A 14,729-nucleotide genomic window follows, 5' to 3' on the forward strand; every position below is an offset into this window, starting at 1 on the left:
CTCCTTGACCGTACATACGATAATGTTAATAAAAGTTTTAATTTACGGATGGCAAACATTTGACACAAACTTAGTACATGTATTATCACATCGCACAAAGCCAAACCTACAACGAGTCGCTTCTAAATATTTAAAACGATGTATTACGTAATTCGAACCTGACCCTTTCCAACGCAACTTAACGTTAAGATAAAAAGCGAAAACTCTTTCTTTACAATCCTTTACAACTGTTTACAATTGTTTTAACAATTGTTACAACTGTGTGACGGATTTGTCGTGCCACGGTTGCCTCATTGTGTCGGTGTGCGTTTGGACTATATCCGTACTTATACTTTGTCCTATTGTGATATAATGAGAGTATTCTGACAGGTAAAATATGGCTAGAGGGCGTTAATATCGCTAAGTCCGTTTTGAAATTACAGTAGTTATAAATTAAATCTGTCAAAAATTACAAAGTTCTCCATAGGATCTCAGGATCAGCAATTAGCCTCTCTCGGAAAGCCTCATTGACTTAGTTAAATATCAATAGATGAAGGCTGGTAGTGGTGAAGAAGATATTAGGAGGTAAGGGTAATAGTTTTAACAACCTGTTTCATGGAAACTGATTCCTGATTTTTTTCGCACGCCGTGTATTGATACTCGTGGAATCAGGCGTGTAAATTGTTTTTTTATACGTGAGTGGTACAAGTCAACGGCCAAGTCACACAACATTACTATAATAATAATAAAGAAATCGCAGTAAGAAACCTTAGACTTGGCACGACTTTGTCTAGATTTCATTACTTTTTAGAGATAAACAAGCAGCTCCATCGAGACTTGGCTAGTTTTTAACAGAATGTTTTTGGTGGGATTTTACTTCTTTTTGTAGAAACGTGGGCTTATTACTTATTATCAAATGGAGCGGCCCACCAAGTTGAATATTTTTTGTAATGGTGGCTTTTTTGATCTCTAATAGTTTGGTTTGAACTTCTTGTTTTCTAATCAGGGTCACCATGTACTCAGAAATAATTAGTGTATTTACTGTCTAACATTTAATGTGCTAGAAAAACAAATTTAAAAAACCAGCCAAGAGCGTGTCGGACACGCCCAAAATAGGGTTCCGTAGCCATTACGAAAAAATTACGTAATATTTTTCTAATGATTTCGTATTTTATACGGAACTTCCAAGTTTAGGTATATTTTATACCTTAGGCTGCTATTTACTCATAATACTAATAATTCTCAAGAAAACTTTGATATACTTACTACCATCCTAATTTTTTCAAATTTTTCCACCCACCGGTTTAAATTTTTGGTTGCGGGGGGGGGACGCTCGATTTTAATGAAAATTTGCACTTTGTTATTTGCAAGTTGAATATTTCGCAAACAAATCACTGAATCGAAAAATCGTTTTAGCAACCCCCTAATGGTTTTAAAAGACCTATCCAACGGTACTCCACACTATAGGGTTTGGATGAGAGAAAAAAATCACCCCACTTTACGTCTATGGGAGTACCCTAAAAAAAATTTTTTTAATTTCTAATTGTACCATTTGGTCGGCATAGTTTACTTATATATCCGTGCAAAATTACAGCTTTCTAGCATTATAGTCCCTGAGCAAAGCCGCGGACGGACATACAGACAGACAGACAGACATGGCGAAACTATAAGGGTTCCGTTTTTGCCATTTTGGCTCCGGAACCGTAAAAACACTCTTGTTGGCAGAAATACATTTATGTGTATGTATTTATGTGTGTGATATTTAAAAACCCGGATTTTGAATCCCATGGAAAAAATGTAAACAAAGTTTCGTCATTGTCAAAGTGACATTTCAGGGGATCTCAAGGTACGCGGCAGCTAGAATACTATATAAAGTTATGTTGTTACCATGTTTTTCTCTATGTCCGATAAAAAGCCAACTAGGTACGGGAGACAAGTTATAAGTCGTCCTTTGACTGAGGAGTCCATTCTTTCATACAACAATGAACGAAAAATAACGGAAAACGTAACAATGAACAATTTAACTACAATAAAACATAACAATAATGTCAACAATAATAAAATAACAGAACAAGAGTCACTGGAAAACGATTACGAATTCAGTCTCGAATGTTAGTGCATTGAGTGACGTCTCGCGTCAAGCGGAAGCGGCCTACAGCTTCAAAACCCGGTGTAATACCAGGATAATAAATAAATTATGCATACGAAAACAGCATTCGCTTTGTAAATTAATACAATCAAAGTGTAAATGCTAAAATAAAGATTTCCATCAATAAATCTTGATTATCTAATACAGTTTTTTAGTGGGAAGTCGATATCTGACAAATATGGAAACAATAAACATCTTGAATTCTGCAAATATTTTTCGATAACGGCAACACCTTTGTTTACATTTTTTCCGTGGGATTAAAAATCCGAGTAGTCAATGAATCTAACATTCGATTAACATTGTAGACAAATTACGTTACCGATGACCTCACGAACCACTGGCGCCCGCGAGAAAAGGACAACAATAGCGTGACAAACTGACAGACAATTAGTAAGCTATAAATCAGTCGCGTGCGCATATTTGCATAAATAACAATGCGCGTACGATGCTGCGGCTTAGGTCAGAGCTAAACTCCATTTCAATAGAATCTGCCAATCCTGTAGACACTTTCATATTGCCTAGGTCTTGGTGTGTGTGACTATTATTCTATTTTGATTCCTTATAGATAATCACATCAACAGGGACATACATAATAAGTATGCCCACGATAGGGTGTCTTAAATGTTTAGGAAATTTTTTAGATTCTACGGAAATGCAGTATACACTATTTACACTATCGGAATTAGCAAATTCGGAGTAAAATATTTCGGAGTATTTGGGTGTTTCCTCCTGTGATATAGTCTGTCTTACTTGCTTTTAATATAGCTTTCTATTAGTTTACACTCACGTTGTTTTGAAGTAATATTTACAAAATAAATACGATCGAATTAACCTTCTCTAGTCAATGTATATCATTCCGGATGTTGAATACCAAACTCGGAAACTCTACATACTAAAATATCATTCTTTCTCGCTGGTTTGGTGTGGAAGAGTAACAAAGACAGATACACACACTCTCACAAAATTTGTTTTTATTATTCTAGTAGGATGTACGGAAAGATCTGCTGTCAAAAAAGAAGATTTTCTGTCTAACAACGATGCAATTTCTTTTCCAATACTTAATCAATAAATCAGACGATGACAATTCATAAATACACAACAACAAACACAATATTACATCAAACTATTAATCAATTCTAATAAACTATCGGCATTGTATTGTTTTTGTACCAAACATAGCTATTTATCCTTCAATTATGAACCATAAAGCAAAGCAGTAGAGTCATCAGAATTCAAGAGCCCACGTGCGCCCACGCATAATTACTGCCTACAAATTCGACTCGCATTGTTTTGTAATAGTTATAATTGCTGCTCAGGGAGCTGAGAGATATGTGACGGATAGATTGAGATATTGTCAGGCTTGCTTTACAATGGAACATTGCGGAAACATGTGAACACTACTTTAAAAAAAAACTAGCAAATGCCTCACGCACCGAAGATTTTGTACAAATTTAAATGTGTCTCTAGATAATGCATAATTGGTGGTAAGTATAAAAAAACATTGTTACAGAGCTGTGTTTCTGAGAAAAATATTAGTAGTGTGGGGTTATTATATAACCTGTTGCTTGGACCCCTTTAATATTTTATTTCATTTAATACTTATTTTATATTTTATTTGGGCGTCTCCTGCGTTACCAAAATTGTCTTTGGGGTTACCAAAAATCGTACTTCCAACAAGATATTTCACGGTTTAATAGGTTGAACTTACGTAGGATGGCATGTATTCATGTACACTATCTATTAAATTACAGAAAAAACATGTTTACTAACAAAAATCTGCAATTGTTTGAAAAATGTCGCGGACAGATTAGTGTCGGTAAAAAGGTTGATTGTCCCTGATGCTCGTTTCCAGCGTCAAATCTGGTCACGTGACATATAGCGATAAAGCTGAAAATATTGAGCTTTATCGCTGCCTTATAACTATCTATGTTTTAATTTGCTCGTGTTACAAGCTACACCCGGTATATGAAATATTCTTTAACTTAATACTTCTTTTGAATTCGATTACAACTTTCAATTTTAACTACGAACGGTCAACTTAAAAAATGTTGAATAAAAATGATTATGCAGCCATTAAACATTCCGTAACTGATCTCGCGGCATTTCATACAAACTTAATTAATACGCGACATGAAATATTGTTGCCTGAATAAAGACTTCGGGTCCAAGCAAAGCTTAATTGGCTGTATTATTTTAATTCAACTTCTTTTAAAAATAAGTGTTACTTGACAAGTTCATTTTTACCCGTCTGCCCCAAAGAGGGTTATATCTTTCGAGCGTATGTATGTATGGTCGACCAAACCAAATCTTGTAGATACCAGGGTGGAACTTTTGCGCTATTCAAGTCATGTGGCCATACCATCATCATCATCATGTCAGCTGAAAGACGTCCACTGCTGGACATAGGCCTCCCCCAAGGCTCTCCACTCAGACCGGTCTTGTGCTTTCCGCATCCACAGCGATCCCGCGATCTTAACCAGGTCGTCGCTCCATCTTGTTGCAGGCCTACCGACAGCTCGTCTCTCGGTCCGCAGACGCCATTTGAGAACCGTCTGACCCCATCGGACATACCATACTTTTGTCAAATAAACCATAGTGAAGTTGATTAATAAAAGGTTCCACCCTGGTACGTGAATCAGTTTGTTCGCCTGTATGTCTATATCTTTGGTCCTCTCTGAAGCCTAGACAGCTGGGCACGTGCTAACTTATGCGGTATCATTAGATTCCTCATTAACTGTCAGAGTGACCAAAAGTTCATCATCATCATCATCAGCCGGAAGACGTCCACTGCTGGACAAAGGCCTCCCCCTTAGAACGCCACAATGAACGACAACTCGCCACTTGCATCCACCGGTTTCCCGCTACGCTACTATCTACTGCTACTAAAATTTTTGTTTTGTGTGTTTTTTGGTTGGTAGATTAAAGGTCGCTTTAAGACACCAATGATATTTTTATCAAGTCATCAATAACAATCAAACTGCAGTAGCTTGGAATAGTTAAATCAATACACAGTTAAGTGAAGGGCGAAGTTAAAGTGATGTTTAAGATTTAAGGTTAATTGTTAACTGTTCGAATTGATCGTTCGACTGTTCCAGTAATTTGAGGTCTGATTGAGGTTAAAACTATTTATTATTTTATTTAAGACTAAGTTTGGCTTTGCCAGCCATATTCGGGCACATAATAAACAAGCCTAAAGGTTCACCTTTGTCGGACACGACATGGAGGACATCAGAGGTTAAAACTATTTATTATTTTATTTAATTGTAACTGCTAGAGGTTACGGATTATTTCCTGGTAGGGATATGTTTTGTAGCAAGTTAGTGGAGCACGTGGAATTTTGATGTAAAACTTAGAACTATGACATAAGTGTGACGTGTTATAGGTGCATAATTTGGTTGATCTCACATCAAATATAACAAGGGTAGTAGAATGACTAGATCGCAATATCCATACTAATATAATACAATAATGTGTTTGTTTGTTTGTATGTATGTTTGTCCGTCTTTCACGTCAAAACAGAGCGACGGATCGACGTGATTTTTGGCATAGAGATAGTTTATGGGCCAGAAAGTGACATGAGCTACTTTTTATTCCGGTAAAATGCACAGTTTCCGAGGGAGGAGCGCGCGATAACCGACTTCCACGCGGGCGAAGCCGAGGACAAAAGCTAGTAACCACATCAATCTTAGGTAATTCAAATCGCAAAATGACCGTGTCGTTAATTATCGCTCCTAGTTATCATCTAATATGAAAAAAAAACTGGCGTCTCACCCACACACACTCCACGCTCGTTTCGCTTACTAGGCTTGCCACGCTATAGCTCTAGGATCACAATTTAACTACCTAACCACACAGTGCTAACCTAACCAGGCCTATGAAGTGCAAAATTCGAGCTTCGTGTCTTGTCATCCCACTGACGCTTGTGTTATTTAAAACGAGAGTGAGAGAGTCGGTACGATACGAAGTACAGAGTAGAGCAGAGATAGGTAGTATCTATCTTGTCTGAGCTACGCAATGTGACCATATGTTTTATGCGATGAAAGACTACTGGACTAGATATCTATTTATTCTACTAGTGATCTAAAAAGCCATGTATTCATTTTCCCAATTCCATCTGCAATGAATCGCCGTTTAAGTTAATTAATTATCAACTAATTATCAAATGATTGATAACGGATTACATTTTACTGGTGACAGCCGTAACTAGTCGAAATGTGAGATAGCACGAAAAAGTGTTTACGTAACAATAAATAAATAAAATAAATATCATGGGACACTTGACACCAATTGATCTAGTCCCAAACTAAGCAAAGCTTGTACTATGGACACTAGGCAACGGATAAACATACTTATATAGATAAATACATATTAAACATCCAAGACCCGAGAACAAACATTCGTATTATTCATACAAATATCTGCCCCGACCGGGATTCGAACCCGGGACCTTAAGCTTCGTAGTCAGGTTCTCTAACCACTTGGCCATCCAGTCGTCAATAATTATAGCACGATATAAGCACGAAGGGAATACAAACGTTGACGTTTTGATTCCCTTTATTCAGTCCTGTGCTGTATGATATCTCTCGCTTCATACGCGGTCACCCACTAGCCACATTCCGCCGGCGCCTGCGCACCTTGAGCCTCTTCAATATTTCACGCTATGGTAATACAATTACAACTGTCAATGTTGCTGCGAGGTCGTGAGCTCATTAATTGGATGACACTCCGATAGCCGATGTTTTTTGATACGAAACAAGTTAAGTCAATAACTATAGTTAGTTAAGTAAATACCTACTGACACAAACGAAAGTATTATCGTGTTCTATGCACGTTCTATGGTTATCCTGAATGGTGTAAAGAAACTTAGACGGCGATTGAGGTCCCCAATAATACCAATGTTTGCTCTCGATTTAAGTATGTTTATCCGTTGCCCAGTAGCCATAACACAAACTTTGCTTGTTTTGGGACTAGGTCAATGGGTGTTAATTTTCCCTTGATAACTATTTATTTATTTTTATTTTCAGAGCATAGATGGATTATTAGGAAATTTGATACTTATACACGCAAACAATTGAACATTCATGTGTGCCACAGATAATATAACAAATAATGTAAAATTGTAGATCTATTAGTTCTCTACTTAGATCTCTGGCAAGCTTCTCTAGATAGTGCCTGCGCAGATAATTTAGTTTTGCGTTGGGAATAAAACTGATTGCTCATGGAAAATAATAGGCGCTAAATAATTAATTAATTTCAAATCAAATAGATCTAATAATAATAAATAACTTCCAGATTGATGTAAGTAAATTCTGTAAGTAAACAAATGATTTGTTTGATCAGTGGAGTGTTGTACTGATGCCTCAGGTGTCACTATGCTTGTAGAGGAAGCAAATATTTGAACAAATATTGTTTTTTTCGTGACAAACCCATTTAAGTAACCAGGTCAGCCGGTGTTGGACGATGCCCTGACCTTTGCTAGGAATGTGGACTTTGGTTAAAATGTTTGTTTCTAAACATCAGTCTTTTGTATGTAGGTATAAAAAACGAATTTGTGTTGTGTGTGTGTCTGATTTTAAGAATGAGCATATTTTAAATTGACCTTGACCTCATTAGGACTTGTAATTATATTGTCTTATACAAGGGGTTATTTTAATAATTGAAAACTTGAAAGTAATTTATTTTGAATCAAGAGAAAGATCAATTACACCATACTTTAAATCAAATTGATTTAATTTTACTGTGCCCAGTCTAAAAGTGTACAAATGCAACATACGCCAATTGAATACCTTTGCTCAATTTTACGCCATTAATTATTTTAGATAATTTAATATGATTTTACTAAAAATGCTGCCAATTTTTTGCCCTAGACGCGTAGGTAAGTAACTCAGGAACTCGTGAAGGTACATATCAAGCTAAAATTAATATCAAATATAAATTGCCAACCCTTGAAGTAGTTAAAAATCAAATTTCTAATTAAACAAAAACCCACAAGATGCTTTTGGTTGTTCTAGAAGCTTAAAATTTACACAATTAGCACAATCTATCAGAAAAAGTCTCGTTTTATTTTTTTATGTCTGTCTGTAATAGATAGGCATGTCTACATTTATAGCTTGGAAAGCCATCTTCTGAAAACATTGGCTATTCATAGATAGGTACCTACAAATGTGTTTGGATGCGTGCGCAAGTCCGCTTCGCACTTGGCCGATGTTTTTAATGCTGATGTAGCATAGTGTTTAAAAATATTTGTATATTTGAACACCACTGTAATGGTGATTTTCCCCCGGCGAGGCGAGACGAGAATTGAAATTTGTACGCGTGCGCCGCCATACAAATTTCAATTCTCGTTTCGCCTCCTCTCGTCTCTCCTCGCCGGAGGAAAATCACCTTAATGATTTTATCTGAATACTATGCAAAACTGAGTAAACTGTGTATCGAATATGTCTCTCTCTCTTTCTAAATGAGTAGTATAATCTTAATAATGAATTTTGGTGTAAAATTACACGCATGAATTACAAATAACTACCTGACGAATGGTGACCTGGTTAAAGCCGCGAGTTCACGGTGGATGCTGGCTGCTTCCATTCCAACCGAAGCAACTGGAGGTTTATGGGGGAGGCCCTTGTCCAACAGTGGACGTCCTACAGCTGATATGATGATGATGATGATGAAGTAGGTACACATTTGAAGCTCCGTTAGGGCACAGCAATATAAGGGCCAATAATTTTATACTTTGCACTAACGACGTCTTTAGATTTATTTGTTACAAATAGAAATTAATTATTAAAATGAAACACAGAAAGAGACTCTTAATTTCTTTTTCATTTACCATAATCGTTAATGTTGGCATGATTTACACAGTAAAAACGTTACCATTTTTTACGAGATTAACAGGTTTTTATAGACTTCAGAAAGTTATTATAAATTTTAGTACTTAGTCATTAAAAGATGACTACGTACATGATGTAGATTTTAACTTGAAAATGGTAGGTTTATTTCAATTTAGATTACAGTCATTCATTTTTATTTTTATTGTTGTTGCTCTCAGTGAGTAAAAATAGAAAATTTAGTTTTTATCTTTCAACTAAACGTGCTTTCTTAAATATGCGCTTTAAATTATTTAATGGTAGGTACTTAACATTAACTGTTTTTATATTTTAACAAAAATCACAAATTATCCACATTTACATTTACCCAATAATATTAAAATTATTATAGAGAGCTATAAAATTAAGATGTTTAAAATATGCAATTTAAGTCTTAATCTAAAGAGAAGGCAGTTGACTCCAAATAATCATTTGATATCATCTTATACAAATGCACGAATTCACTTTTATTCATCCCAAATAAAATAAAATCTTGACAGATGATCAAATTTATCATCACCAGCCTAATGACATCATTGAAGTCATTTTATGATTAATAACATCACAAGAATCCGCGATGAAACCAATTTGTTTGGATGTTTAAAAGGTTAGGTCGAATATACGAACAAACATATAACAAACATTTACCACGCTAAACAGCTTGCGAAATGAGACCTTGACATATTAGCGATATTTGCATGTGGTTTGCGTTTATTGAAATGTGTCGCAAAAACGTGGAAGACGCTACTTGATATGAAATAACTTAAGCAAGATAAATAATCTAATGCTTAAGCAACTTAGAAATGTAGGGCAAATAAAACCCGACATTGTCATTTCATAGATTAATATATCAAAATGGCAACTGATTTTAATGAAACATAGATAAGAATCACCACAACACATAGCTCGATCCGTTTGAGAGCTGCGATGCCACAGACATTATGTACATTGGCGTCAAACTTTTAACACCCCTTTTCTTGGGTCGGTGACTTAAAAAAAGTAACCGTCTTGGAACACATAGGAAATATTGCCACAAAATTAATAAGGGGAGAGGTAATGTATAGCATTCATCCCGGATTTGTGAAGACCCGTACCGTGGTATGTTCTATTTACAGTAAAAAAAGTTAAACAAGTTTATCGTATTTAGGTATACTTATAAAATAGTTACGCAAAATTTTGCTTATAAGCTGGCTATGGAATCCTCTTTACTTTTTTCTGTTTTTAATTTATATTATTCTACAAAGTATATGACAAACAGATAAACCGTCAGCAAAGCTTGAGTGTAAATAGGACCCAATTGACACACAAATAGTACGGAATCCTTAAATGATATCAGATGCTTATTTAAAAACAAAGAGAATGAATAAGACAAAAATTGGAAATATAAAAATATAGAAAAGTAAAACGAAAACAATACCATATTATAGTCTACATAATAAACATAGGTAGGTACATGTTTATTGAAGTGAGGGAGTGACGGTTACCCAAACGTACATCTAGAATTCTAGACATACAGGACTTAATTAAATATTTAAACTTACTGTTGCAACCTTCCCTTTTCACAAATTAGTGAGGTTAAACCATAATGAAATGCAAAATAGACACGATTATGTTAAATTTTTCACCAATACACAAACACAACTCAACACGCAACCAAAAACGTTAGAAATAAAAATACCCCGAACAAGTATTATCATCTCTTTTAAAACACTCCCAGAGGTTTTGACCCTTCTAATGCTCTACCAAAAGTATTCAATAAATTATACAAAAATTAACCATGTCCTGTTCTCAATTCCAGAGGCTGTCATTGCACCTAGCGGTGGTGCTGTTGGCAATCTACCAGACATGCCGAGCCGAGCCGGCCATCCCGAGCTATGCGAACCAAAACTACGCGGTCTTCGGCTCACCGATACGCGCCGACCTCGACGAGGACGGCTACTTCTATCCCAAGCCGAAGATCCCGTTCCCACCGCCACCACCGCCACCGACACGGCCACCGCCCTCCCCGCCGACACAAGGCTATTTCTATGAAACTCCTAGACCGACACCTCCTAGGCCACCGCCGCCGCCGCCGCCAACGCAAGGATACATCTACAATACGCCAATAGTGCCGTTCTCACCTACAACTAGGCCACCACCACCACCACCCCCTCGTACGACCAGGCCACCACCTCCCCCACCCCCGCCTACTACCAGGCCTCCTCCTCCACCACCACCGACCACTAGACCACCCCCACCAAGATCAACAGGCTACGACTACCCTACACCAAAAATTCCGTTCACTTTTCCTACAACGCCCAGACCTACACCGCCGCCGACGACAGCAAGAACTACCACTACTACTACGCCACGCCCCACTCCTCCTCCCACTACGCGTCCAACTAGGCCTCCAACCTATCCGACTTATTCCACGCTACTCCCAGTTACAAGGACCACAGGCTACAATTACCCAAGTCCCAGTGTCCCCTTTACCTACCCCACAACAACCAGAAGACCACCACCGACAACAGCTCGAACTTTCCCTCCGTCAACCTACTTACCACCAACTACCACTACTCGAAGACCGCTACCACCATCTACATACCTACCCCCTGTAACCACCCCACGTCCGACACCACCCCCAACTACTCGTCGCACCCCACCTCCTACTACCCGTCCACCACCAACTACAAGACGTACCCCACCTCCTACTAGACCACCAACGTACCCTACATACTCAACCCAACTCCCCGTCTCCAGAACCACTGGCTACAACTATCCAACCCCCAGCGTACCCTTCACTTATCCAACAACAACGACAACTAGACGCCCAACTTTCCCTCCTTCCACTTATTTGCCACCAACCACTACTAGGAGGCCTCTACCACCGTCTACCTACTTGCCCCCAGTGACTACTCCGCGCCCTACTCCACCTCCCACAACACGCCGTACTCCTCCCCCTACAACGCGTCCCCCACCAACAACTAGACGTACTCCTCCCCCTACCAGACCACCTACATATCCCACATACTCCACTCAACTTCCTGTGAGTAGAACAACTGGATACAATTACCCAACTCCCAGCATTCCTTTCACTTTCCCAACGACAACAACGACCAGGCGTACGCCTCCCCCGAGAACTAACCCACCGTCAACCTATTTACCCCCTACTACTACGAGAAGACCACTACCACCATCTACTTACTTACCCCCAGTGACTACCCCACGCCCTACCCCTCCCCCAACTACTCGTCGAACACCTCCCCCTACAACACGGCCACCTCCAACAACAAGAAGAACACCACCACCAACCAGACCTACGTACCCGACTTACTTACCACCGGTAACAAGAACTACTGGTTACAACTATCCAACACCTAGCGTCCCTTTTACATTCCCAACAACTACAACTACTAGGCGACCGCCTCCCACTACAGCTCGTACTTTCCCTCCATCCACCTATTTACCCCCCACACCACCCCCAACTACTCGCCGTACCCCTCCCCCCACAACGCGTCCCCCACCTACAACAACTACTAGACCTCCAACTTATTACACTCAACCTACTGTATCCATAACAACTGGCTACTATTACCCGCAGCCATCAAATCCCTTCACGTACCCCACTAGGCCTCCTGTATACATACCACCTTCAACTACCAGAGCGCCTCCGGTCTATATACCTCCATCCACCACTCGGGCACCTTACGTTCCACCGTCCACCACGAGGCCGCCTGTTTACATTCCTCCCCGAACAACCCGACCTCCCCCGGTGTACATACCCCCGTCAACCACTAGGGCGCCACCGATATACTTACCCCCTTCCACAACCAGAGCACCTTTCGTACCAGACCAAGGATACTTCTACGATAAACCAAGAGTACCATTCAACTTCTAAGTTAGGTAAAAGTACATTCAATGTTGCCATAATTGTGATACCAAAAAGTACTTTTTTTAGTACTTTGGAGTAAGGTTTGTTATTAGGCCGGGACATTAAATAGAAGTGGTTCAGGCCTAAACTTTGTTTAACGATTAATTACGAACGATTTGCGTATTTAAGTATTGCATTAAACATGAAAGTTACCGCAATTCTAGTGATATAATAAGTATGTATTTTAAATATTATCATAGAATGGAAATACTCAAAAAGATGTGGAATCGACACTGCCTTTACGTAACTAATTATATTTTAAGATAGTAAAATACATTTTTGTAAAATAATAAATGTAATTTTTTTATTTCATTACCCCGAACCGTACGAGTTTTAAAAATAGGTAGGTAGTTATCGTCACTATTTATTAAAAAAAAACTTATGATAGAGTGAGAGAGAGAGAAACATTTATTTACACATCTACACACATTATCACACACACTATTATACATTATCTCAAATCATTACATTAGCAAAAACTGACCCTTAAAATTCTACTAATATTAGGTATATGAATGCAAAGCTGCCTATAAAAGTGGTAGTCGCACCAATCAGCGTAGTTAGGGGCCAAGACTTAAGCTACCTTATCCCTAGCTAACTATCGCTCGCTGGATCTCCCCGAACGGGGTCCTACCACCAACTACGAAAAAGCACCGGACATAACCAGTGGGGCCACGTCCCCAACTCTGAGTACACCAAACGGGGAAGAAATCCTGAACGACATCCCTACCCCCTGCTACAGGAGTTGAGATGGCCACTCAATCGAAAGCGACAACAACAGTTCCGGAAAGAGATACGAGTATAAGCTATAACATTGTCTACTATAGTATTATTGTACATTATAATCACGTTCACCGTCGTGTTGCGCAAGCGTCATTAATCATTGCCTATGTTTTTGTCAAGGAAGACATTATCACATCATTGCCCGTTACACTTGACTAGCTGCAAAAAACACCTATGACTGGAGCAGGCAACGACTTCCCATTACCAAATCAGTAAATGATATACCAACAATATGGGGCCGCTTATATAGAGTACGTCACGCCAACTGTGGAATTCTGAACACCCACCTAGGTATTCATACTAACAAGAAATGAGAAACGTTTATTATTAAAACCGTGTGTACAGTTGCGATAGCATATTTTTAATTGAGAAGTTCTAGCAGTTTGTCACTTTTGGACGTAGTATATTATTAAATATACGTATTAATTCTAAATTGGTTTTGATATTTTTACAAAATTATTTGTTTAAGCTTTAAAAAACAGGCTGTGTGTGTCAATCCCGTAGTCGTTTAAAAAAACACCCAGCTCTACCAGTCCCAAACATTCCCAAGCACAACATTTAAGCGCAGCGTATGACGGACTGCTACCCGCTAAAGGCAATTCCTGTCTTTCATGCTCCACGGCTAGCTCTGATACGTATCAGAATATTATACATCGTATAGCATTTTTATACATCGTAGAAAGATTCATTCGTAAAAGTGGCTGTGATAAATGGTCTGATTAATTTATTGCGCTAACTTTTTTACGAATAAATGAATGATGCATTGTAAGGGGCGTTAGTTAGTAGGCACGCGATAGAATAGGTACAGCTTAAAAAATAAATATCTATGTTAACGACGACTTTAATTCAAGTAAATAAGTAAACACCTGTCGGCATCTCACTGAGCTCGATTTTTCATTCAATCATAGAACTAAAATAAAATACTTTAAACTTTTTGAAGTGCATATACTTCAGTGGTAATAAACGTCGTCCAGAAGACGTCCGTTTTGAACAAAGGCCTTTCAGCAACTCGCCACTTGCATCCATCGGCCTGCAATTCTTGCAA

The 14,729-nt window shown here is 38.4% G+C and overlaps 1 protein-coding gene across 1 annotated transcript; it reads left to right on the forward strand.

Moving 5' to 3' along the window:
* The first annotated feature begins 10,753 nt into the window (after window positions 1-10,753).
* LOC141433075 (uncharacterized) lies at window positions 10,754-13,195 on the forward strand. The gene has a single exon (XM_074094896.1). It carries the CDS (start codon window positions 10,769-10,771, stop codon window positions 12,866-12,868), a length of 2,100 nt encoding a protein of 699 aa, XP_073950997.1. The 5' UTR covers window positions 10,754-10,768; the 3' UTR covers window positions 12,869-13,195.
* The last annotated feature ends 1,534 nt before the right edge of the window (window positions 13,196-14,729 follow it).

Source organism: Choristoneura fumiferana, chromosome 12 (assembly GCF_025370935.1).
Source record: "Choristoneura fumiferana chromosome 12, NRCan_CFum_1, whole genome shotgun sequence".
Classification (NCBI taxonomy): Eukaryota; Metazoa; Arthropoda; class Insecta; order Lepidoptera; family Tortricidae; genus Choristoneura; species Choristoneura fumiferana.

Excerpts from the sequence above, each read along its gene's own strand:
- LOC141433075 (XM_074094896.1), top strand. The coding sequence starts at position 10,769 with ATGTCCTGTTCTCAATTCCAGAGGCTGTCATTGCACCTAGCGGTGGTG.